This window comes from Theobroma cacao, chromosome 5 (assembly GCF_000208745.1).
Source record: "Theobroma cacao cultivar B97-61/B2 chromosome 5, Criollo_cocoa_genome_V2, whole genome shotgun sequence".
Classification (NCBI taxonomy): domain Eukaryota; kingdom Viridiplantae; phylum Streptophyta; class Magnoliopsida; order Malvales; family Malvaceae; genus Theobroma; species Theobroma cacao.
The window spans coordinates 29,529,139-29,554,914 of record NC_030854.1 but is presented as its reverse complement, the minus strand read 5'-3'; the positions used below and the strand labels follow the sequence as shown (position 1 = coordinate 29,554,914).

The 25,776-nt window shown below is 35.5% G+C and overlaps 5 protein-coding genes and 1 non-coding gene across 7 annotated transcripts; 4 read left to right on the top strand and 2 right to left on the bottom strand.

Annotated features, from left to right (window-relative positions):
• Positions 910–1,602, bottom strand: LOC18599218 (cytosolic sulfotransferase 17). Its single transcript, XM_007029093.2, has one exon. The coding sequence runs from the start codon at positions 1,600–1,602 to the stop codon at positions 910–912; it is 693 nt and encodes a 230-aa protein (XP_007029155.2).
• On the top strand, positions 5,875–9,465 carry LOC18599217. The gene is made up of 2 exons (XM_007029092.2): positions 5,875–5,940; positions 8,030–9,465. The coding sequence occupies exon 2, from the start codon at positions 8,040–8,042 to the stop codon at positions 8,829–8,831; it is 792 nt and encodes a 263-aa protein (XP_007029154.2). The 5' UTR covers positions 5,875–5,940; positions 8,030–8,039; the 3' UTR covers positions 8,832–9,465.
• Positions 9,883–13,010, top strand: LOC18599216 (amino acid transporter ANT1). The gene is made up of 3 exons (XM_007029090.2): positions 9,883–10,288; positions 10,767–11,414; positions 12,150–13,010. The coding sequence occupies exons 1-3, from the start codon at positions 10,064–10,066 to the stop codon at positions 12,555–12,557; spliced, it is 1,281 nt and encodes a 426-aa protein (XP_007029152.2). The 5' UTR covers positions 9,883–10,063; the 3' UTR covers positions 12,558–13,010.
• On the top strand, positions 15,546–22,549 carry LOC18599214 (probable glutamate carboxypeptidase 2). The gene is made up of 10 exons (XM_007029086.2): positions 15,546–17,153; positions 18,419–18,661; positions 19,234–19,386; positions 19,482–19,550; positions 20,278–20,365; positions 20,489–20,572; positions 20,693–20,781; positions 21,504–21,617; positions 21,728–21,862; positions 22,165–22,549. The coding sequence occupies exons 1-10, from the start codon at positions 16,203–16,205 to the stop codon at positions 22,345–22,347; spliced, it is 2,109 nt and encodes a 702-aa protein (XP_007029148.2). The 5' UTR covers positions 15,546–16,202; the 3' UTR covers positions 22,348–22,549.
• Positions 22,818–22,890, bottom strand: TRNAR-CCU. Its single transcript has one exon. It is a non-coding gene; the product is annotated as a tRNA-Arg (tRNA).
• On the top strand, positions 22,976–25,739 carry LOC18599213. Of its 2 annotated transcripts, none has more exons than XR_001928123.1 (9): positions 22,976–23,148; positions 23,250–23,450; positions 23,574–23,679; positions 23,843–23,913; positions 24,115–24,163; positions 24,229–24,302; positions 24,427–24,539; positions 25,062–25,259; positions 25,377–25,739. XR_001928123.1 is itself a non-coding variant. In XM_018121640.1 (9 exons), exons 1-9 carry the CDS (start codon positions 23,001–23,003, stop codon positions 25,469–25,471), a joined length of 963 nt encoding a protein of 320 aa, XP_017977129.1. In that variant the 5' UTR covers positions 22,981–23,000; the 3' UTR covers positions 25,472–25,739. The 2 variants fall into 2 exon arrangements, 1 of the variants encoding a protein (XP_017977129.1); XM_018121640.1 differs by having other exon boundaries at positions 22,981–23,148; positions 25,062–25,167.

Genomic DNA, 25,776 nt, shown 5'->3' with positions numbered 1-25,776 from the left:
TAATTAGAAATAAAATAGAAAATATGATAATAAAAAATAAAATAAAATAAAAATAATAATTAAATAATAAAAAATGACAAAAAAATAGATAATTGCATTAGCATAGCATATATATATATATGTTGCATCATGCATATCATTGCATATAAATATTTTTGTTTTCGAGTTTAAGCCCCGATGATGGGATCTTCCGAGGATCTTGCGAAGGCGGGTATTCCTCGAAAAGTTTTCTATGTGAAAAGGTGTTCCCGAGTCCCACCAATATGATGGGAGGGCTCAGGGAAACATCTTTAATAAAAGACTTTCGCTCGTATTAGGTTCATTATTCATGAAAATATTATTTTTTAAAGAAAAACGTACAATAACCCCAATGATGAGATTTTATTCGTCGAATTTGCGAAGGTAAATTTCTCGGATAATTCCTTAGGTGGGAGAACACCCTGGATCCCACAAGTATGAGGGGCGGATTAGGGAGAACGTCCTCAATAAAAGATTATTCGTCCGACATATTTTTATCTCACGCCATGCATTTCATCTTGCCTCACACTTGTATTTCATTTTAGAATCAAATAAAATAATTTAATAAAATTAGAGATATAATAAGCAAGTTATAGTTAAGGAAATAAAATGAACTTAAAAAATAAAGCCTAATAGGATAATTTAAAAATGGTACCGTTCATGGAACAGGCGTTTCGGGGGTGCTAATCCTTTCTCGGGCGTAACCGTACTCCCGAACCTAGATCTCAAAAAATATAGACCAGTTTAAGGTTCTTTTGGGTAGGCTTAAAATTAATTTAAGGCTTCATCGATTAGAATTGAGTCAACAGGTAGCCAATCACATCTAGTAAAAAAGATTGATGGTGACTCTTTATTTTTTAAAGTTTTCACTCACCTATGGTGATTGGGTTCTCAGACCCACACGTTACGACAAGAAGTAAGATAGTTCTGCCAATCTCCAATTTTTCCTTTCCTAAAGAAATATTTGTTTGTTGCCTCACTATCATCCGCGTACCGCTTTCCTGTCTTGTTTTTCTCCAGATTGTTCAGATTCTCGAAACTACAGAAGTCTACTATTTTCTGCACTGCCCCAACTTGTTCTTCGTCCGAGCTAAAAGGGTAGCCCATGAACTCCGCTAGTTTTTTCACATACAACACAGAATCGTTTAACATGTCTTCATATTTCAGGAACATTACCTTGTCTGGCCGTTCCTGGCTAGCTTTCCAGTGCTCCAAAATATGGTCCCAACAGGGTCCAAAAAAAGACTTCCCTTCACAAAAGAGATGAAAAGCCACTTCCAGGGAAATGGGTTCGTTTTCCGTAGGTCTCCGCTTGACTGCGTAGTGAAACAAGGAAACAAATGCATCCTTTGGTTCTCTACAGATGTAAACAATCTTACAATGATCAGGAGAACAATCCAAGACAGATTTTGGCAAGCAAGTGTAGGGAGTATGGGTGGCTATGAGTGGGACTCCTGGCTCACGTATATCGGCCTTCTGCCCATAACCCTCAAAAGATGGCACGCAGAGATGGGGATTTTTGGTGAGCAAAGGGCTGCTGGAATTATCAAAAAGCTTTCGAGTCGCAATGGCAAACAAAGACATCACCTGGTTTAGGCTTGAAATGTTCCTCAGCTAATATGATGCCTTCCAGGAAATGAGGGAAGCCCCAAAAGCCTTGATATAAACAAAGAGGCTGAAAGGATCTCCACCCATTCCCTGTAGGAAGGGTTAACATGAACTCCCTTACTCTTTCTATGTCCTCCGGGGGGGACTTGTTCTTGGTCCAAGGAGTCAGTTGCACCAGTCGGTTCCATCGCAATAAGAGCCTGTCTCAAAAAGAAACTCTTAGTTTTGCAATGCTTATATATATTAGTTTGACAATGTTGCTAAGATTATTAAGATCCAAATGTTGAGAACTAATTATCATATTAAACAGCATCAAAATAAATTATCAATAACATTGAATTCATGATCCTTAGGTGCAAAGCACGATTTTACAGGTCCACCTGATCTTCAATTGATAGGTTGGTGAAGATCTTCTTTTTCCCTTCATTGGCTGTCTTTATGAATGAGAATCACCTCAGAATACAATCACAGACTGGACTAGTAGTCCATTGCCTCGGAAGGAGTGCTTCAAAATCATGTCTGTGTTCCCATGTGCAATAAACTTTATGCAGGCAACCATTCAATTATTATTATTTTTTTTTGAAGTGTGGAAATATTTGTAAGCTTTTGTCTCAGGATTTCAGCACGGTTGTATATCATTGGAAATCTAAGTTTTTCATTACATTATTTACAAATAAGTTTTGGAATAGTAAGCATCTTGTGGGGATTTTCAACTTCTTATTATTATTTCAAGTTGCGTTCAAAAATATTATTAGTAAATCTTTTACCAATATCATTTAGAGTTAAAAACCTGCAAAACAGAAGTTTATTGATTAATTTATTTATTTATGAAACATTGAAAACCCAAAGTAATTCAAGTTAATTTCAAAAATTAATATTTTAAATGATTGAATCATCGTATGTTTGTTAGACAATAACACTGTCCTTAATAAAAGTAAAAGGTACGGTTAACGATACCAATAAATATTGGAGAAGGTTAGTTGGAATATTATTCTAGAAAAGATTTTTACATTTATTATATTATTTTTATCTTTTTTTCCAACAAATACATTAAGTACAAATTTTTTTATTTAAAAATCACCACCAGTTAACATTTTACAAATTTCACCTTTCAATTAAGGTTAATTGCGAAGAGGGTATTTATTACCGTCTAGCAGCATTGTAAAGGAATGTTGTGGGTAGAGGCGGAGGGGAGGGGGGGCCACCCCCAACAATTGTAATAATTAATAATTTATTTTTATTTATTTAAAATATTATAATTTCATTTTCATAAAATTTTAATAATTTTTTAATATATTTTTATTTTTTAAAAATTTTTTATAATTTTGTCTCCATAATAATTTTTTATTTGGTGAAATACTCCACAACAATCACTCAACAATTAATTTTAATATGACTAAAATAAAACCTATTGCAAAAAAATTATTCTCAAATCCCATCTTTTTCAAAATTTTCATAACCACTACTTCTTGTTTTCCATTTTTTTACCAAATACTGTAGACATAAAAAAAATATTTTTTTTACACTTTTTTGTTAGCTAAAATCTTTTATGCTAAAAACTTTTAATCAGTAACTCAATTTTCATATTACAATAATTAATAAGTTTAGTTTATTTACTTATTTTATTTTTAATATTTTCAACTTTAAATTTTTTTCTTCATTTAATGATTTTTACTTAGTGATTTTGATTTAAAATTTATTATCTTAGTCATCTTTTGTTGAAAACAACAAAATACAGATTTCATTAAGCACTTAAGATTGGTTATTACTTATTTATTTAGAGATTGTTTGATTGTTTTCCTATAAATTATTTGTGTTTTTTTTTTTTTTTTTTTGCTTAGATTCTCATGAACAATTAAGTTTTTTTATTTGAAATTGCTTCTTCATTGAATTGTTTATTGATATTGTATTTAATTTTTTTAATTAATTTTATGGAATTGCTATTTCATTGAATTATTTATTGATACTTCTTAATATTTTTCTATACTCCCAGTATCATTATTGATAAAATAATGATGACTTTAAGCATGGAAGCCAAATGAGATGGAAATAAATCGATCAAGGGTTCATTACCCACCCAATAATCATGCCAAAAATATAAATTACCTCTATCAATCTTCCATTTAATTTTTGTCTCTATTAAAGATCCGTACTACTTCAAACATTTGCATAAAGGAGAATCATGAATATTTGTGACAACTTGCATAGGTATTTGTCCTCCACAATATTTAATACGCATGAAATTAGCTAATAAGCTTTTTGGAAGTTCGGAACCTCCACCATTGTTTATATTTGAAGGCCTCAAATATATCTGATAGGCTTCTAATATCAAGGCCACTTTCACTAGAAGGAAAGCACACCTTAGAAGAAGAATCATCATCCCACAGAAAACTATTAAACATGCTTTCAAGTTTCTCAGTAACACAGTGAGGAGGTTTAAGTAGTTGTAATAAATAAAGAGACATAGAATTAAGAACACTTCTCGATAAAGTAATTTTGCCACCATGAGATAATATTTTATTTTCCCAACCACAGATTTGATCCTTTATTTTAGAAATTATAGAATCAAATAACCACGATTTCTTGTGGCCTTTATAAAGAGGGGCACCTAAATAAATTATTGGAAGTTCTTTATGAATAAAGCCTATTGCCAATTTGATGATTTGAATCCTTGCAAAAGAATTGCTCTTACCAGCAATGAAGCAACTTTTATTTTGAGTCACCATTTGCCCAGAAACTTGTTTGTATTCTTTCAGAAACTCTATAATCTTCTTCAAAGCAGACCGATTACCTTTTGAAAAAATGATGGCATCATCTGCAAAGGAACATCTAGAAGAATAATGAAGGGAGGGATATCAACATAAATTTATCTATATATATAATTAATAGTTTAGTTATTCAACCAATTCGAATGGAAAATTAAACCTTGTTAATCGATGGATTAATTCAATGAGATTGAATTTTCTGATAAAAAATCAAAATGGAATAACTAAATCAAAATGATTGAGTTACGACAATTCAAATCTTCGATTTCAATCAACTAACGCTCTCCCTTAAACCTTAAAAGGAGAGCAAGAACATCTATGCTTCTTCTCAAGAGCCATTACAATTTGAAAGCTTGAAATTCGAAGAAAAGTGATTAGAGGCAAAGACTGTCCCATTGGGCTTGAAAGAAGTTTAACACACAAATTTTGTATTAAAACGAAGGTAAAGAAAATTTGGAAATAAACAACAATTGGCATAATATTTAAAAAAACCCTTAATCTATTTTAAAAAATTCAAATAAATTTTTATATTTTTATTATGTTCAATCAAGATATTATATTGTTATTATCATAGTAGCATATTGATGTGATATGGTAACATAGTCATATCGTATTTTTCACTTTTTACATCAACGTCACGTGGGTATAAAATGATAAGACACATTTTGATTAATAACTATTAGTCAACCATTAGTTATAAAGATTTATTTAACTTAAAATAAAAATATGAAGTCTTAATTAAACGCAATAAAAGAATAATAATTTATTTAAATTTTTTTAATAATTTAAAAGTTTTTCAAACATTATGCCATAACAATTCTGTTGATTAGAAATGAAGTTATAATCTTTGAAACTCTTTTAAAATAAAAAAAAATTATTGTCTTAATCTTTTTTTTTTCAATAAATCCACTTCAAAGGTTTAAACTAGACTTGATCTTAAATAAACAAAATTGATTTCGATCTTGATCTTCTCCTCATCAAGATTCAATTCGTTAGAGTTTGAGACTTTAGAGAGCTTGAGTCTTAAAAATCTTCTTCTTCCTCTCCTCTCAAATGTGTTTTAAATGGCTTGAAAGAGCACTAGAATTTTATTGGAACTTACTTTCTTCAATTTTATCTCTAAATCTTTTAATTTAATTAGAAATAAAACATGATGATTCATAAATGGATTTTGATCGGTTAAATTCTTACTCTTTAAGTTATAATTGGTCGAATTCAAATTTTATTTCTAAATTATTTTAATTTATTTAGAGATAAATTAGATCACTCATGTGGAAATTTTAATCAATCAAACTACAATCTTTGATGTTTAGTTAGCCAAATCTTGTGCATTTATCTTAAATTAGGCCCTCAATTCCTGAACTGGGCCATCCAGCCCATTAAACAAAATAAGAAAGAAGCCCTCTCCTTTTCTTTCCCCTTCAATTCGATCCTTCCTCTCGTCCGCTGCTTATCTGCAAAATAAAAACCAAACATAAAATTACAAAATTCCAATTCTCCCAAAAAAAAAAAAAAAAAACCCCCGACTTTCTCTTAAATCAAAGCCCAGGTAAGAAACCAAAATTCTTATTGATTATCATAATTTACGGTAGATGCCTTCTTTTTGTCTTTTGTTAGTTCTAATTAGTGTCAAAATTCTATTCTTTTTACTATCATTTTTGTTTACCAAGGTCAATAGCTGACTATGTTTCTGGCTTTTTAAGTTTCTGGGGGATTTTTCTTGAGATGGGTCCTATTTGTATATTTTTCTAAGTATGTTTTTCTTAAGGCATGTTTTTGGAAACAATCCCATTTGATTTCCCAGGATTTTTTCTTCTGAATGATACAATATTAGTGTTGCAGTTCTGCATGGGTGTTTTGTATTTGCTTTTAACTTTGTTTATTGGTGTGTTTTAGTTCATGCAAATGCAATGGCTTGTAGAATTGTTGTTCTATGTTCAATGCCTGTCATTCATGAGTGCTTTCTTTTAGAGGAGGGGTAAGGTATGAGTGCTTGTTGTCTCACCTATATTATGGTTCTTATAATAGAAAGTAGGCTGCGGCTATGCCTCTCCCGTAAACTCCATAAACCCCAAGCCTTCCCCTGAGGCTGAAAGATTTGAACTTCTGGCCTTCAAGTTCTAACTGTTAGAACGTCCCTGAGATGAAACCCTGCAATCATTTGTTTGTTCTGTTGTCTCCTAAGACAGGATAGGCAATGTACTTATCTATTCCAATCGTCATAAAATGTTGTAATACTTTTTTTTTTCTTTTTACTTCTCATAGTGTGTAATGACTACATGATTTGTGAATATTGTAAACCACACTGATTCTGTTGAAAGCTAGTTAGTTATAAGGCATTAATTCCTAAAGGAAGTTTCCCATATGAATTGATACTAGAATCTAGACATATGATGCTTTGTGCTGGGAAATGTTGACAAAATGATAACTGTTTTCATTGTAATGTTATTATAGGTACAAATGAAACTTTTCATAAATCTTTTTATTTCCATGTTCGTTAACCAGATTACTGGCATCTGCAAAACATTGCAGGAAACCTAATGTCTATTTTAGGGATCCCATTCTATAATTCAGAGTAATATGTTCATGTGTTAATAATTCAAAAAGCTGCTTCTGGGTTCCATGAAGCTGAATGCATCTATGAAGAATGGTCAAGTTACCAGTGTAATGAACCTGGATTTTCTTAGTTTTGATTGGTTTTCTGTAGGTGTCATCTCATATGATACGATTTATTTTTGAAGGTAGCTTCTCTGCACTTCTTAGCTAGTGTAGGAGTAGAATTATTTGTACTTATTTTAGTAATGGATTAGTCACCTACTCATGCCCTAGATAAATTCTGTTTTCTTATGACATTTTACTTTTTAACAATTAATGACAGTATAAAAGAAAATTTTCATTTTAGTTTGGTTTATAGTTGATGTTTGGGGAAATTATGTGCTGAAACAAAACTGAAGTATGGTGAATGAAGAAAAACGGAAAAATGTAACAACAATGGTATAATAAAATATATGTCTTGGCACCACATGAACATGAAATTATGGTTGATTCGATGATTAAGGTGTTCTATATGTGCTTCAAATAATGGAACATGGAGTTGGTGCTCTATGTCAAATGAAATTATCTACTCTCTCTGTCCCATGTATATTGTCTTATTTTAATTTTTTTGGTCAAATTTTTTCAACTTTGACTCTATTTTATTTTCAAATGATCATTTATTAAAATTTTAAAAAATATCCATTAAAAACTATGAATAAAGTATTTTTCAAATGTATACTTTTTGAAATTTATTTTGATAAAATATTTAAAATAATTTAATTGAAAGTTGAAAAAATATAAACAGGACAATATATATGGGATGGAGGGAGTAATTAATTCTGAGATACTTAATTGCTTTCTTTTTCTCATTGTTTATGTTCTTTGCATAGTAATTTTGGTTTGCAATTAAAGATGAAGAAAAAATAAATAAAGAAAGAAGTCTTTGTGGGTCCTCATAATTTGATTTTGTGCTGGCATTATATGTCTCATTGTTTATGATTGTATAAACATTTGATGTTTTTCTTTTCTTTTTTCTTTTTTGCCCTTCTCATTCTTGCGATATTGAATGATTTTAGCATATTTCCTGATATGTTATCTAACAGGTGTCTGCTAATGGTGAAATCAAAGCAAAGGCAGTTAGCAACAAAGCATGCAAACAAGAAAAATGCTCAAGGTGGCAACTTGGACTCTTCAAACCCCAACATTGAGTTGGACCTGCTTGGAGAAGATGGTTGGGTTGTAGTTAAAAAGCAGAGAGTCACCATTCTTATACCACCATTACCTGTGGCTACGAAGTCAAAAATAACAAACCAGGGACCTGGTCAATTAGAAGCCATGCCTAGAAAAGAAGTGGAGGACCAATCAAGGCTCTCTGTTCAGACATGTTCCAAGTTGCCATCTGGGAATGGACAAGAGAAGTCCACTTCATCAGCTCATAGAAAGGGTATTGAAATTACTAGATCTCCTGCTCAACACATTTTAACTTTAGCCAGGTCTCCAGCTCAAGGTGTTAGACTGGAGCCAGAAATTTCAAGTCAACTGGTTACTTTAAAATCTCATAAAATATACAGAGTGCCTGAAGCCTCAAAAACTATCAGGAGGCCGAGATCAATGCATTGCCCTAATGTTCCCATTGCCGGGAGCATGTTACTAAACCGAAGGCTGAGGGTGTCAAATCTTGAGAGGAAGCTTCAACAAGCTGGTGGGTTGAGCAGGTGGCTGACATCTATAGGACTAGGTCAGTTTGTAAGGATTTTTCAGGCCAAAAGTGTCAATAAATTTCAGTTGGTGAATCTAAATATGCAAAAGCTTAAAGATATGGGTGCAGATGCAGTTGGTCCCAGGAGAAAGTTGATCCATGCTATTGACTGTGTCTGTCAGCCATTTTGCTTTGAGGCCATATAGATATACCTGGAGCTAGTTGCAATAGCTGAATTAGAAGGGAGAAGTTGAAGAATGGAGCAGTTTGAACTTTTTTTTTTTTGGGTAGATATTCAGGTTGTAACCACAGCAATTTGACACAAGGGAGTGAGAGCTTATATTGCAGCTATCCTCTACCGGCTGCATGTATGTTGAGACAATTACTTGGGTTAGATATCATACTAACCAGGTTGGAAATGATGACTTTATCGTGTTCCAAAATTTTATAAGCAATTTGTGCATGATCCAGGGCCAAATCAAAAGGGTTACTCCAGGATGTGTAGAGGAGATATATACAGTTAATTTTACATGGCTCATCAGCTGGAAATCCTTCTTGACTTGTCAGCCTGCATTTCAAATTTTTACTATGTTAAGGACCGAGCATAGAAACTCAGGAAAATTTACGAGTTTTCTGTCGTTACTACCTGCTGTATCTAATCCCGAATCCAACTCCATTAGCAAAACTCTCTCAGACAGTCGCAGGTCCTTAAACTTTGCAAATTTCTTCGGTTTGTTTGGTTGAGATACAACTCAAACTCATCCTAATTTCCATGGTTAGGACATTGTTGTGGCACCTCTCAAATGCGTCTGTTATGTCAAAACAGGGTTTTTTTTTTTTTTATTCTTGTTTTCCAGTTTTTCCATTTTCTAAATAACAACATAGTACAAATTAAGCCGTTCATGGCCGTTCATGTCCTATCTTGTAGTGGCACAAAAATAAAAATACATAGAAATCACATTTTTCTTTTTCCTTGCTGCCCTTTATTGGCCTTCTTTTTGCATTCGATCAAATCTGTGGATTCCAATTATGGCTCAAAATCATATCATGGATTTAGTTGACAAAATTAGCCCATCACCTTACAGAAATAGTTGCATGAAATTTCGGAATACTGTAAAAAAATGGTAAGATTCCTTAATCCTTAGATCTACCCCACTGTTTTGTCTCATTGGACATTCATCCCAATCTCATCCTTGGTTGAAGGATTGGTCTCAATCTCGATCTTTCATCTTTCACGTGGGATTTGTAAGTTATTTACCGCTTGAGAACAGCAACGTGGCATTAACAGTCCAAGCCAGGGTGGCCTAGGTCTCCTGGTGTGCCACGGTACCGGTTGAAAGTTGAACCCTGTTTATCTGTCTATCTGTCCAGAAACTAAAAAACCAGACCCAAAGAAACCAGGAAGTTTCTATCAAACTACAAAAGAATCAAAAAAAGAATGGAGGAGAAAAATTCTGATAGAATCCCCTTGATCAATCCACCACCATCAACCGCAACAGATGGAACTGCATCCAAACTTCAAACTATAGGGAACATCATAGTTTCAATAGTTGGAACTGGCGTTTTAGGCCTTCCTTTTGCTTTTCGAATCGCTGGTTGGCTTGCTGGATCAATTGGTGTTATCCTTGCTGGCTTGGCCACTTATTACTGCATGCTCCTCCTTGTTAGTATCAATTCTTTCCTTCTTTTATATTGCCTTGTTTGTGTCTTGGTTAAAATGGTGTTTATATCTTGCAAAATGTTCTCAGGAAACATGAACTTCATTGTCTTAAGAACATTTTGCCTGGATATTTGGTTAATTTCTCTTGGGGAAAGATATTTAGTGCCCAAAAGAAAAGAAGTTATGTTTTCGCTTGGATATTTGGTTAATTTCTCTTGGGGATAGATATTTAGTGCCAAAAAGAAACGAAGTTTTGTCTGTATAAATTGGATTTTGTATAGAACCCTGGGCATAAAATTTAAGTTCCAGCATTAACAAAATGAAAAAGTCAGTGAAGTTTTTGCTGGTGGTCGGATTGGTGCGCTTTAATATAAGCATACACAAATTTGATGGGCTTATGTTTATCCAAGAATTAAACTTTTTACACTTTCTTTATTCTTCCTTTTCTTATTGAAAAGTTGCTTTTAACTTTGGTCTACAGGTGCAGTGCAGGGATAGATTAGCATCAGAAAAAGAATTACCAGGAACAACAACATACGGTGACTTAGGTTACAGGTGCTTGGGAAGGCCAGGCCGTTACCTGACAGAATTTCTCATTTTCATCTCCCAATGTGGAGGATCCGTAGCATACTTGGTATTCATTGGCCAAAACCTTGCATCAATTGTCAAAGGCCATGGCCTCACTATTGCATCTTACATATTCTTGTTAGTCCCAATTGAAATTGCACTGTCTTGGATTGGCTCCCTCTCAGCCTTTGCACCATTCAGCATATTTGCCGATATATGCAATGTGTTAGCAATGGGGTTTGTTGTTAAAGAAGATATACAACAGGCAATTGGGGGAGATTTTTTGTTTAGAGATAGGAAAGCCATCACTGATAACATAGGAGGGTTGCCATTCGCAGGAGGGATGGCAGTGTTCTGTTTTGAGGGGTTTGGAATGACACTGGCTCTGGAGGCATCTATGAAAGAGAGGAGGACATTTCCTAAGGTGTTAGCCATGGCTTTTACATGGATCACTCTTGTCTATGTTTTATTTGGGATTTTTGGCTACATGGCTTATGGTGATGAAACAAAAGATATTATAACACTAAATCTTCCCAAGAATTGGACAGCCATTGCAGTCCAGGTAATTTACACAAATCTTTTGCATTGCTGATTGTGCTTCTCATTTGTTTTTGTGCCTCTTCACGTCTATTTTTCAGGTACAACTTTACAGCTTAGAAGCTTATACAACTTAAATGTTCATACTCAGTAACTTTTTCATAATGCAAAAAGCCCTGTTGTCCCCCCCCCAACCCACCCCCAATTTAAGAAGCTTAATTTATTCCTCAGTGACATCTTCAGAAATTATAACTGGTTCTCGGCATCTGTTGCTACACATAAAAAACTGTCCTGCTTATCTGTCTACTTTGTCATTGTCTCATAATTTTTAGATACTACTGCTATTGGAACTTGTGAGAGTGGTTGTCTTTTGCATGTAATTATGTCCTTCTAGAGCATATAGTATTGATAGAAAGGTTTAGTTGGATCATCTTATAGGTTTTGCTGGTTTAATGAGACAAAAAAGATTGTTGTATTTTAGACTCTAGTATCATGACTTAGGTCTTAATCTTTTGTGCTAGTGACCAGGAAAGCAGGCTGGTCATAAGTCCTTTCCAGTTTAACAATAAAATTTCAAGGTTATGCCAGTCATATAAAAATGGTGAAAACTGTGATGTCATACGTCTCTGAATTATAATTTTTTTTTAATTTACTTCAAACTTTTGAAGCATAATAATTTTAACATCTCATCCTCTTTAATCCTATATCTGCTGCTGCACTTAGTAAAAGTAAAAGCTGAGTATGTGCTCACTGACAACAGATTGGCTTGTGCCTGGGGCTAGTATTTACATTCCCAATCATGGTACACCCAGTTAACGAAATCCTGGAGGGGAAGTTGAAGAAAAATTTATGGCTTCAGAAGCTCCACGACAATGATGCTGAAAGTTCACTTACAAGATTAGGAAAGTTTGGAATATGCGTTAGTCGGGCAGTACTGGTAATTGGGTTGGCAGTTTTGGCATCATTCGTTCCGGGGTTTGGTGTGTTTGCCTCACTTGTTGGGAGTACTGTATGTGCACTAATCTCATTTGTTTTGCCAGCCTCTTTTCACCTAATATTGTTGGGTTCATCCTTGAGTTTCTGGCAGAAAGCCTTGGATTTTTGCATTTTGTTGTGCGGATTGCTTTTGGCAGCTTATGGTACTTATAACACCATAGTCGGAGTCTGAAAATATCTTGGTTTCAGAAGATTCCAAATAAAATATTTTAGCTTTTCAATTAGATTAATGGACAACAACAGGCTTATGAAGTTGTCTAGAAAATCTTGGATTAATGGCAGCAAGTTATGGATTGTTTCATTCTGTAGTGCCAATTGCTTTTTACAGCTTATGGAACTTATAACACCATTGTTGGAGCCTGAGAAAATTCTTGATTTCAGAAGATTTTGAAATCGAAAAATCAGTTCTTTGATTGGATTAATAGACAAGATATCATAAACCTGTAAAAGTGTGCAGGTTTAATGGCAAGACAGTCAACATTTTACCAATGCAGTTGTATTATTTCTGCTACTTCCTATTTTGCTGATGGAAACAGGTTAATATGCAGATGAATAGATTTTGCTATTTGTTATATACTCTATTCACTTTTCAATTTATTGACAATGATTGAGTTCTTTGTTCGTATTTGCTTTTGTTTTTCTCCTACCATGTAGTTATTTCACCAGAGAAGTATAAAATCTGAATGCTTTATTTGCAATGTTGATCAAGGTTTACCGTTTCATGTTGTTTACTAGGAATTTATCTCCTATGGTATTGAAAAGCAAAGGTGCTTTCCATGTCGAAGATGTGATAATTGTGAGGTCATTTATATGAAAAATATTGAATCGGTCCACCTATCTATCCTTGCTAGCTGGGTATGGTAACCTTACTGGCACTTGACAGGTTAACTTGAGCTAGAAAGATACTACTATATGCCATTTTTTGCAGACGTATCCCTGATAATGAATTTTCCATGTCTCTGAATATGTTCATTAGTGATCAACAAGCAAATAATCCCTCACGCTTTCTCTTCCCTTTTCTTTGTTCTTTCTTTTTTATATAGTTCTGTCAAAATTTAGCAGAATTCTCAACGTTGCATGCCATAAACTTGTGCTTTGAATAAAGGCATGGTGCTCTCAAAAGTTTTTTTAATTGTATAATGGTTGAATATATATGCTTGGCTCACCTAACACATAAATTTCAAAAGCAATGATCACCATGATTACAGCTCCATCCAAATTTTGGCCAACTGCTGAGTCCTTGTAAATGGTTTGCCCCTGCAAACTTCCATTTGGGTTCAATGGGAAAGCAAGCATAAAAATGAAGAACATGTCTGTTGCCTTCTTTTTATGATTTAGCTGTAAAGGCTGGTGCCAACGTGGGATAAGACCCGGGACCATGGCGGCAAAGAGTGGGCATAGGGTGGACATAAGACATTTGAGGTCAGAAGATGTTGTTTATGCACATTGATCAGAAGCTTGATAGCTACATGGATCATCGCAATTGGACGTTGAAATTGTGTCTGCAACAGCACTGTGTTTCGAAAGAGGTCCCTCTGCAAAAGCAGAGCATCTTCCATGATTGCATTATATGTTGGGATATATCTTTTTCAGGTGAGGGACATTTTGGACTGCATCAAAGCTATTGCTCTCCCCACTCACCCAAGCATGGAGCATCCACTTCAAGGGGAAAGCGACTTGCTTTTTTGGCAAAGATCACCAAAGTGAAAGTGAAAGTGAAAGGAGAAGGGGACATTGATTCTCATTCTTTTTTCACTACAAACAGATGAATTAAAAAGATCAAGTTCAAAAAAAGCTCGTCACTTTCATGAACAAAGCCATGACAAACTCCGTTTTTTGTTCATTTATGGCCACAAGTTGGTTATTCATAGTATCTTATAAAGATATGTCACTGAAACAAAGATATTCATGTGGGGAAGGGTATGCACTAGATGATTTACGGATTTTAGATGAGATCTGCTTCTGATTCGGACATAGTATTTCCTTTTGGTACATTTCTGGTTGGGACATAATAGTACACCACTAACTCATTACCCATCTCTCTGCCTAGTATGGACATTGCTGCAGTCCCTTTCACATTTATGCCTTATCCCAATTGCAAGAATGCAATCTAGGTGAGAATTTTCTGCTGGTTTCCATGAAAATCTACTGGAATTGATTGGTGAAAATGATTGGTGGTGTTACCAAACTTACCTAGTAAAACTTTTCTGATCATTGTTGTGCTAAGAACTTTGGGTCGAGTCCAGTTTCTACCAGAGATTACAAAGATGAAAAAGGGGAGAGGCTAGGCCATCTGCATAGTCCCAATCATTGAACTGCAGAGAAAAAAACTTATGAATGCTTAGCTCATTAACCCAAACTTAAAAGGCTGAGCTCTAGAAAAGAAATGATTCAAGGCAATGGCTTAGACTCTTAAAGAGTAACGCAAATATCAAAGTCATGGGTGGTACTGCAAGCAGCCGCAACTTGGAGCAATGCAAGAATAAGGAATCCACCGGCTAATGGTTAATCAGTCCAAAAGAAAGCATCCACTAGCTAAACGTTGGTATGTCGAAATGAAAAGGACCCAAAACTTGTTTTTTTTTTTTTTTCTTTTCTGAATAAACCATCATTTGTTTTCATATTGGTTTAAAACAATAATCCTTTGTCCTTTGAAAGAAACATTTTGACTTTCTGTTGTACCGATAATTAAAGCTTTAAGCAGTCGAGTTGGTCGGCTTTGTCAACTTTGGTTGTAGTATTTAATTTGCTGGCAGCTGGTAAGAATACAGAAAGGGCATTAAAGTTGAAGCAATAGCCAAATCTCAATTGGATATAGTACACAATTATACATGTGTTTAGAAAAGGCCAGCTCCACTACTTGCTGCTACAAGTAATACAGTTCATTCTCATTATCATGATAAGAAGGGGAGGGAGAAGAGCATTTTCTTTTTTGTTGCTGGCATGGATGGACTGCCACCGTAGAAGAATCAGTAGATCTCAGGGTTCTTCCTCCTCATTAATTTAATTATTGATTGTGAAAGGATACAACTTACATGATGGCTTAATATTATGTAAGCCTGCAAAATGAGAATGGAACTTTGCATCAATCATTTGAAAGAAAGAAAGAAAGAAACAAATAAATGTCACTCTCTCTCTCTCCACATGCATGAATAAAACTTCAAAACACCCCAAAAAACACCAAACCGCCTTAGTACATGGAATGTCCCAATTCCCCAACTTTATCTTGCAAACAAAAGGGCGGGTGGGACCATAAAGTGCAGAGAACAGCCCCCCAAACATTGATTCACTCCCACAAAGTCACATTCTCCCCCCCAGTTAACCCACTTACCTTTCTCAGAAAAATTCTCACTTGATGCTCAATTTGGGGTTCCTGCAATCTCTATATTTTGTAAAAGAAAATTATATCGTTGTATGTGGTCCCCTCACGCTCTTTTCCCTGCCTTGAAAATGATACCAGATCAGTTCAGTTTCATTTTTTCATTTCATGCATGAAATGAAACTGCTCTCCCCATCATATATGACATAAAAATTAATACGTTCCTTTACATTTTACAACTCTCCTTATAAAAACACTGGACTACTAGTCCAGTAAAAGAAAAACATTAATATAGTAGAACAATGTCTAGTACCGTAAAGCTTTTGTAACAGCAGCCCGGAGCCTCTCTCTCTCTCTCTCTCTCTCAGAAACAAAAGCCTCTTCAGCCAGCCAGCCGGCCAGCCACCTTTCATAAACACTCAAAAACCCTTAAAAAAGCTGTTTTCATAGCCCCAAGAAAGAGAAAGAAAGAAAAAAAAAAACCAGAACCTGAAGAAAATGTCTCAACCTCTCACAAAACCAAACAACAGCTTAACATCAAAACCATCGCCGCTCTGTGCTTTTCTCTTCCTCATAATCCTCTGCATTCTAGGTTTCTACGCTGTCCATTACCCACCCAGAAATCCCCAAAATGACCTTCTCTTCCACCAAATATTCCTCTCTTCTGCCAACAACAACACCATCTCTTCCTACCTCCGTTCCCTCACTTCCCACCCTCATCTCGCCGGCACAAAACCTTCGCTTGAAACGACCCACTACGTTAAAACCCACTTTAAAAACCTTGGCTTGGAAACGCATACGGTGCCGTTTAAGACCCTTTTGTCTTACCCTCTTCGTGCTTCAGTTTCATTGCATTTCGACAACGGCACCGTGTTAAACTTGCCGTTAAACGAAATTGGTATTTCTAGTTATGCTCCTTCAGGCTTGGTACAACCTTACCATGCATATTCTCCATCAGGAACGACGCAGGGTGATGTTGTTTTTGTGAACAATGGAACTGAAGATGACTATCGTGCGCTGGAAGTGATGGGGGTTAACGTTAGTGGCTGCATAGTGATAGTTAAAAAAGGTGGTAGTTTGAGCAGAGGGGCTGCTGTGGAAATAGCTGAAAAAAAAGGTGCTTTGGGGGTGCTAATGTATGCTGAAGGGGATGTTTCAAGGGGTAGTTTCCGGTTTGGAGTTGAAAGAGGGACAGTTATGAAGGGAGTTGGGGACCCTTTAACTCCTGGATGGGCTGGGGTTGAAGATGGGGAGAGGTTGGAGTTGGAGGACAATAAGGTTTTGGACAGGTTTCCTGGAATTCCATCTTTGCCCTTGACTTTTGAGAGTGCTCAGGTTATTTTAGAGTCTCTTGGGGGTCCTGAGGCGCCTCAGAAATGGAGGGATTCCAGTCGATCTAAGTTATCCCGGGTTGGACCGGGTCAGGTTATGGTCAATTTTATTTATCAGGTTGGTTGGTTGGCTGGTAGGTTGTTGATGCTAATTTTATTTGCTTTATTTGTTGTTACTGCATATTTTTGCTTGTTTTACTTCTGGATATGTTGTCTACAAGGGGAAAGTGGTTGACTTTGGTGCCTGATGTTAATGTTAAAAGTTGGTCAAATTGGATGTATAAAGATTGTAAATTGAATTTGGATGATTTTGATGTTAACAATTTGACTGAAGATAGAGTTTCTTTTGCTGGATGGTTTTATCTGTTGAGCTGCAATTTTTAATCAAAAAGCTAGTTTGGTAAATTAGGTTGGTTAGTAATGCTTTTTTAAGAAATAGAAATGATCTAATTTGGACAAGTTTCAAATCACTGCCAAGTTAATAGCCCTGTAATTTATGACTTTTATTCAATATTCAGTCATTTGTGCACATTTGGTGAGTGAAGGAAAATCGGTTGGGCCAGAGTTTGGTTTGTCTTTACATGTTGTATGAGTATCCACCACCACTTGCATGTTTGCTTGTCTGGGGGTTTCATACCTTTTTCTTTTTTCTTTTGCCTAGGAAGATACTAAAAGTTGGCAGAACATAAGGTTATCATATGTTATATGCAATGAATTTAGATCAATCGGCTCAAGTTGTCATCATTAAGCTGAACTTTGAACACTTAACCAACTTCGTTATGTGTTTGAGCATTATAGATTGTGATTTGTTCTATTTGTTTGTGAGAAAGAAAATACTTGGGGCATTTGACCTACTTTTCTGAAGCCTCACTCTGGACTTCCCACTATTGGAACTGGTTCATTCTTCTTTTGGCCTGACAAAACAAACTGTTCGATTGTAACTGGTAGACCTATGCTATTTTTGAAGGAGCCCATTGAGGTCACAAAATTATTTGTTAATAAACTTTTATATTTTTATCTAGTAGTTCCTTACCAAATTGTATGCTAATTTGCAACCTAGCTTTGTTTTATGCTTTTCCTTAACTACACATCTGAAATTGTTGGGGATAAGGTTACTTTTTTCCTGGTCTGTTTCTGTTAGAATACAGAAAAGGTAATTAATGCATACCTAGACAGAATAAATATTGCATGATAGGACATCTATGCGTGTGAGAGATGTTTTTACATATTTAATTTCTGACTATAACTGAAGTTGATTCTTGTTCTGCAATTTTTTTAGCTATTTTTTATGGAAAGAAGAAAAAATGGTTGCCTTTTAAATCCTATTTTCTAAAGGCTCTTTTGAATCTTTATTGATTCTTTCCTTTTGATCTATTCTTCTAGGGGGAGAAAAAGTTGGCAACAATTCATAATGTATTTGCTGTCATACGGGGGTCGGTAGAGCCAGATCGCTATGTGCTTCTGGGGAATCATAGAGATGCATGGACGTATGGAGCCGTAGACCCCAATAGTGGGACTGCAGCCCTTCTTGATATTGCTCGAAGGTATGCCCTTTTGATGCGAAAGGGTTGGAACCCTAGAAGGACAATTATTTTCTGCAGTTGGGATGCTGAAGAGTTTGGAATGGTAGGTAATGTTCCATCTTTGTTTAACACTGGTTTGTAAAGTGCTATGCATGCAGAGTGAATTGGGGCATCAAATACTGAAATTTCCATAGGAAAATTATCCTATACGGTGGCAATAAAGTTTTTATACTCCACAGTCGGGGTTAGAGGGTTGACATGTGTCCCACTAGGGTATATGTATGAAAATTAATATAAATTAATTATTTATTAAATATGGCAACTATTAAACCCCACTTGTGGAGTTTAAAAACTCCCCTGCCAGTGTATAGAACGATAATTCATCTTTCAGATTCTCTTTTCTGATGACGTATGGATACATTAGGGAAAATCATTTGGTTGGATGCAAATGCGATGCATATGGTATTCTGGAGCTATATGGAGGCCTATATTCCTCTGTCGGCTTTAGATTATTTATTTACCCAACCTTTTAAGTTGTCTCTTTAGTAGGCTTTTTTCAATGCATGTTGAACATGGTTTTGAGAGTCATCAACTTAATACTAGCTTATGTTGTCATGGGAATGATTTCCATTAATCCTCTAAAGTTATTTCTATCTGTTGCTATTTTGTTTTCAGATCGGTTCCACAGAGTGGGTTGAGCAGAACCTTGTGAATCTTGGTGCAAAAGCTGTGGCATATCTTAATGTTGATTGTGCAGTTCAAGGGCCTGGATTCTTTGCTGGGGCAACTCCTCAGCTAGATGATCTTATTTTTGAGGTCACAAAGAAGGTAGACAGAAGAGAGAGGCAAAAAAGAGTGAATTACATCTTATTTTTATGACTTGGATTATAATATGTTCCAACTAATATTCAAGCTAATTTTAGGTCAAGGATCCTGATTCAGATGTTGCTACAATATATGACAAGTGGACAACCATGAATAGAATTAGCAATGTAAGGCCACACAGTGTTCATCTTTCTAAATGTTGAAATGTTCATTTATTTAGCTTGTAAGTACAATTTTATATACATTGAATCTGTACGGTATTGATTGTCCTTTCCCATTCAATGAGTTTAATTGTTGATTATGTATTTCTCTTGCAAATTTCATGTTTATGCTGCCTCACTTGCTCGGAGCTCATCATGTGGCAAGCTTCTGTTAGTTTCATGTTTTAGGTTCAGTTGGTTCAGTTCATAAGGAGGGAAACAAAAGTTAGGCTCCCTAAACTGCTAGACATGGGAAGACATTTGATGCATTAATGATAAAAGCCAACTTGCATGCAATTATGCTTGGCCAATTGAATGCAGATGGTTTTTATTGTTGGATGTATATGAAGGGCCACTCTACCAGAGATGATTTACCTGAGAAACACTTTGTTATTGTGATGTGATCAAGGTTAATGCTTGAGAAATGATTGATTATAAGCAAAACCTAATGTCTACTTTACATTTTTTTTTTTTTTTGGTGATAGGGAGTCTTTAAGTTTGCCCCTTTGTAAATTTAGAATGACATCAAAAGTGACCTACTGAAAAGGAAAATGCTGCTATCTATTGTCCTCTAGAGTTCCCTTGAGACCAATTGCTTTTTCAATGCATTGTACTTCATTTATGTGTCCTCTGATATAAAAAATTAAAGTTGGTGTCTTAACAGTTTAATTGAGATTGTCTTGGCTGTTTGCAGATTGACAGACTAAGTGGAGTGGATTCTGATTTTGCACCCTTCTTGCATCATGCCGGGGTTTCTTCTGTTGATATATACTATGGAAGGGGTACATCCTTATCCCTTTATTAACAGTCTTTTGTGTGAAAGTTTGAACATGTTTCATCCCTAGCTGTTTGTGAATCTATAATGCTAGGATTTATAATGTATAAATCTTCTTTCTTAAATCCAGATTTTCCTGTATATCATACTGCCTTTGATTCCTTCAACTGGATGATAAACTTCGCAGATCCATTCTTTTGGCGTCATGTGGCTGGTTAGCTTTCTTTTCCTCCAACATAGCCCTTGATAGATTTGGAACTCTGACTTGATAATGAAACCTACAATTTTTTTTCAACTCATTAAGATAACACTGCTTCTTTGTTCTACATGTCAGTGGCTGGAGTATGGGGTCTTCTAGGCCTTCACCTTGCTGATGATCCCGTTCTACCTCTCAATTATCTCTCCTATGCAAAACAATTACAGGTCTTAAGCTATTCTCTCTTAATGTTAGTGCATACTGCTGACAGGTTTTGGTGGGAGTTCTGATTGTTTGAAATACCTCTGTAGTTAAGGCTTTCTTGGATTCTGTTGAGTTGAGATGTTAGCCATTGGTTTAAACCAACTTAATATTGGACCCTGGTGACTGAAATGTAGTTCATCGAAGTACCTCATTAAAAAATGTCTATCCAGCCATCTGCATTTGGAAGCATTGAATGTTAAGAAGAGATGCTTATTCAAGATTGGTTTTTTGTGATTTGGTAATGAGTCAATGACCTCTCCCATTTTCCTTCCCTCCTCACTTTTTCTCACAGAAAGGCCATGCTCACAGCTCACAGCTCACAGCACAGAATTAGTCTAATGAGTCTATGAACCTGTGTGGAGAAAAAATGCAGAAGATTTGTATCTGCACAGATATGATTTGTTAAAAAACACGTGGTGTCTGGCAATTTGAATGACAGTCTCCAGGACTAATGAAATGAGCACTAACAACTTTCTTCAATGCTAGCTCCTGGTTTTTTTCTCTTTGCGAAGGGGAAAAACTATAAGGAAAACAGGAAAGGTGGCTACTGAATTACAGAAGAAGCAATAATTTTTTATATTGCATCACCATTTGCTGATAGCAACTTTGTCTGATTTTACATTTAAAATTTGGCTTTATGTTTTTCAAGCTAGATAATGAAACCATTTACTGACAACTCATGTAGGGGCATAAAGATGTCCTGAGCAGTTTTGTAGATGGTAGCATGTCCCTCACTCCCCTAGATGCATCAATTCAAGAACTTGCATCTGCAGCTAAACGCGCTAATGATGAAGCAAAGGTAAAAGGCAATCAAGTTTAGTGGAATTTTATGAATACTAAGGGAGAGATATTTCAAGTTGTCATTTTTATATCAACTAATGCTGTGGCATCTTCCATTTTGGAGTACAGAGACTGATGGAGCAAGGATTTACCGATGATCTTTTAGTTTTGAAGGTGCGAGCATTGAACGATAGGCTGATGCTTGCTGAAAGAGGCTTCTTAGATACAGATGGAATTAAAGGAAGGGAGTGGTTCAAGCACCTTGTAAGTGTTATCTTTTTGAAAATTGCTAGTAGGACACAGTTTAACATACCGATACAGTAATATGGTTTGCTTCTATGATGTATGGCCCTTATGCTTTTTCTGTTACAAGTTGTCTGAAGCTCATTATATAGCTCGAAAATTCCAACTCGCATTTTCATCACCGATGAAGCATGCTCATTCTTATTCTTCTTTTTGAGTAAGAGGGGGAAAAGTTAGTAAAAGGGTTTGATTGTGAATAAACAAATGTAAAGCATGTGAATGGCATTTCTATAACTCATCTTGCATCATTTATCCTTGTGTAGATTTATGGACCTCGCAGGAACCATGAGAGCAAATTGGAATTCTTCCCTGGAATATCAGATGCCATAGCTGAATCGACAAAAATGAGCCAAAGGGATGGGCAGGCAGCAATTAGGCATGAGATTTGGAGAGTTGCTAGAGCCATTCGAAGAGCTGCTGTTGCACTCAAAGGGGAACTCACCTGAAACTGATCAACCGTGAAAAGACAGAAAAAGACAGTGAGGCAGAAACTTGTACATATATGAGTTTTGAAATTTCTTTCATTTCCTGCTTCAAACGAACTTGGTAGCTTCCCATCAGAGCTTTTGTAAATTGTAGTGGGGAGCCAATCGAAATTGCTGTAGCTTATGAGTAATGCAAGTTTTTCATTGTTCTTTTTTTGGTCCACTTCCACTCTACTTTTTCAAGAGGAAGTACATCAAAATTTCCTCTGCTTCCCATGGCGCTGTTTGTGTTTGCTCTTGATGCACTGCATCATACTCAAAAACCAAAGAGAGAATTATAATCAAAATTTATGCATGAAAAAAATTGAAAATTTGTTTTTGATTGTTTTCTTTCTGAAAAAATACATTCTTTTTTAAAAAAATTATAAAAAAATTGTCTTTGACTTTTTTTGGGAAAAATTCTTTTTTTTTTTTAAATTATAAAACTACAACGCGCCAGGTAGGGGTCGAACCTACGACTTTCTGCTTAGGAAACAGACGCTCTATCCACTGAGCTACAGGCGCTTTCATCGAAAATTTGCACCGTAAAATTTTCTTGTATTATAAAGAATATATATAAAAGAAACCTGAAATGGCTTTGGCGCTAAAGGAAAAATCAAAATCAAAAGTGTTCCATGTTGAAAGTTGAAACCTGGCGCACAATCTCGAAAATGGAAGATTTGATAACAGATTTCAGTAAAACCTTAGGTTCATTCTGCAACCACCTTCAAAGCAGCTGCGACGCTCTCAAGCAATCCATTGACCGCCGCCCCATCCCTCTTGGTAAAACCCCACACCACCTTTATTATACTAAAGCTTTTTTTTTTTAATTATAATAACAAATTTTTTCTTGTTATTTTGATGAACTCTTTTTCGGGATTCAGATTCGGCTTCATCGACGTTCGTTCAATGCCTAAACCGCCGCGTTTCAAACTCGACCGCCGACCTCAACCTTCTCGATTCCATGTCCTTTGGCACCGTTTCCTTCGAGGAACTCTTAGGTCACTGTTATCAAATCTTCAACAAGAACCAAACCGACCTTCTCGATCTCGAAGATCGTCTCAAGCCTCTCGGCTACTTCCCTCGTATGATCAAATTTTATTACCTACTCATTTTAGTTCCTTGCAGAAAATAAAATTGAAAAAAAAAAACAAAACTCTTTTTTTGAGAATGTTTTTCCTTTTCCCTTTTTTTTTTTTTGGAGTTAGAACTTGAAATTGATGATGATGAGGAGGAAGAGGAGGTTTTGGATTCAAAGGAGAGATCTTTCGCCGTCACAAATTCAGTAATGAAGAGTTTGGAAGAAGATCCTCTGTATCCTTCATTTCTTGTTCTTCTTTTTTTTTTTTTTGGTGGCTTTTAATTTGTTAGCTTTCAATAGATAAAATAAGAAAGAGCAAGAATTTTAGCATAATTAGCAAAAATGGTGCTTTCCTTTTATAGAATTGGTGTCTTTCCTTGATGTTGTTTCTTGTAGTCTTGATGAATCACTGAGTTTGAAGAATTTTGGGCTTTCTGATGTTTGTCTTGCCACCTTAGCATCTCAAGGTTAGCAGAATTGCTTCTTTTTTTCTGGGTTTTTCCTCTTCTTTGCAGCATTGGAAACATTATATGTTATGATTAGCTATAGAATATGAATTGGATTTTTACCCTTCTGAGACGGGTTTAAGCAATTTCAATTTGTTAGTACAGAATTAGCTTTTGCCACCACAATTTTTGCTTCAATTGATGCCATCTTTCTCTCCCCAGCTAATCATAAGGTCGATGACTCTGATTTATCTTTTGGAGAAAACATGAAGTAAGTTTTTGAGGCTGTTTTCTGGTTCTCTCTGCTTTACACCTCCTCTAACACCAAACTTCCAGGTATTATGGTGATAAAGCAAGCAACACCAAGGGTACATATAAGCCTGCTACAGACACCTTTGAAGTAACTAAAGGTAGAAACTGCTGACTGTTTCATGACTAAAGTTGCCCTTATCTGATCATTTATTGGATTTATGACTAACAATATCTGGCTCTAACCAGTGTCATGGCTTATTTATTATACACCATGAAATGTAGGAGAAGTGGAAAATGAGCTGCATCAAGTCGACGCTCCGAGGCCTGCGATACAAGTATCCAAGGATGGATATGAAGGTCTTCCTTCTTATATGACAAGCCTAGCATCATGGGAGGTGTGCAGTTTATGTTTTTGGTTTTTGGCGATTCAATTCAGCTAATGTCATAAACTTAGTATAAAGAAAATAGGGTTCTGCGTTTGCCCTATGATTGAGCCACATCAGGCATGGTTTACTACGAACTGTTTGCACATTTAAAGAGGGCATGTTAAGAATTTGGAAATTTTAAAACAGAATAATTAAAATGATAAAAACAAATTACACGCTGTTCTGAAAACTATTGCTTGTCCATGACAATGTGCTAAGAAAATGTACTTAGGGGTGAAGGAGTTGGAAGTCATGTCCCTTGCAATTGAATGATTGCTTAAATGGTTTCTTAAATCTTTCTTGTATGAATGACCTGGACCTGGTGCGGTTAAGATGAAATGACTGGTGATTTTTATTTGTCTAAAGCTCTCTCTCTCTCTCTAGGTACCGGTAATCTGAAATTTCTTCATAATCAAAACTGTAACTGCTGCTTTCTTGGTCAGTAAATTATCTAATCCCAAAAGCTTTTGCCGGTTCTTTGTGGGATCACAGGATCTGCTTGCTGCTGTTGAAAAGATCAACTCAAGTCTGAGCAAGAAAGAGAAAACAAAAGGATATAACTATTTCCACCAAGATGAAATTGAATCCTTGGACTTGGGTAATGAATCCTAGAGTTTCCTTTTATTGATTACAATAATTCCACTGGCTCAATAAGAGAACACATACTGCACTGGCGAGTACTGGTTTTAGGTGAATTAAATTCATTTGCCATCCTATTCCTACTTGACTTTCATATACACTCCACATATTCATTCCTCCATAAAGGGCATTCTGTAGTAACAGTTTATCATTGATTGGTGCTTACAGGGCCTAAAGGACGAGCTTATTTGCTGCTACTTGTGCGTATGAATCATCTTGTGGTAGAGACCATTGACGGGCTGATTTCTTATCGAGTCCTGTGAATAAGATTCCCAAGTCCGAGCTGATGCCCAAATGAGCTTCACCAGTTATAAACTGGATAGAAGCGCACAGCGAAAAGGCTTATCTGCTGGTTTCCATTAATATTTAGTCAAAGATTATACCTGTCTTGTCTCATTTGATCAAATCATATCAGAAACAAACAGCAGAGTTAGCTTAAAATTTCTACAAGGACTAGAATCATCCATTTCCCGTTCATAATAGCAACTTCATTTTTGTAATTCAAGGCAAAGATCGGCTACTAATTTTTTTTTTTTTTTGTACATCTTTAAGAAAAAAGCATATTGAT

Bases quoted from the DNA above. Each gene is read 5' to 3' on its own strand.
- LOC18599213 (XM_018121640.1), top strand. From the start codon at position 23,001: ATGTTGAAAGTTGAAACCTGGCGCACAATCTCGAAAATGGAAGATTTG. The intron at 24,164-24,228 runs GTAAGTTTTTGA...CCAAACTTCCAG, and splicing joins TCTTTTGGAGAAAACATGAA to GTATTATGGTGATAAAGCAA. The intron at 24,540-25,061 runs GTGTGCAGTTTA...GTGGGATCACAG, and splicing joins CAAGCCTAGCATCATGGGAG to GATCTGCTTGCTGCTGTTGA.
- LOC18599216 (XM_007029090.2), top strand. From the start codon at position 10,064: ATGGAGGAGAAAAATTCTGATAGAATCCCCTTGATCAATCCACCACCA. The intron at 10,289-10,766 runs GTTAGTATCAAT...TTTGGTCTACAG, and splicing joins ATTACTGCATGCTCCTCCTT to GTGCAGTGCAGGGATAGATT. The intron at 11,415-12,149 runs GTAATTTACACA...CACTGACAACAG, and splicing joins GGACAGCCATTGCAGTCCAG to ATTGGCTTGTGCCTGGGGCT.
- LOC18599218 (XM_007029093.2), bottom strand. From the start codon at position 1,602: ATGTCTTTGTTTGCCATTGCGACTCGAAAGCTTTTTGATAATTCCAGC.
- LOC18599214 (XM_007029086.2), top strand. From the start codon at position 16,203: ATGTCTCAACCTCTCACAAAACCAAACAACAGCTTAACATCAAAACCA. The intron at 19,551-20,277 runs GTAAGGCCACAC...GGCTGTTTGCAG, and splicing joins CCATGAATAGAATTAGCAAT to ATTGACAGACTAAGTGGAGT. The intron at 21,863-22,164 runs GTAAGTGTTATC...ATCCTTGTGTAG, and splicing joins GGGAGTGGTTCAAGCACCTT to ATTTATGGACCTCGCAGGAA.
- LOC18599217 (XM_007029092.2), top strand. From the start codon at position 8,040: ATGGTGAAATCAAAGCAAAGGCAGTTAGCAACAAAGCATGCAAACAAG.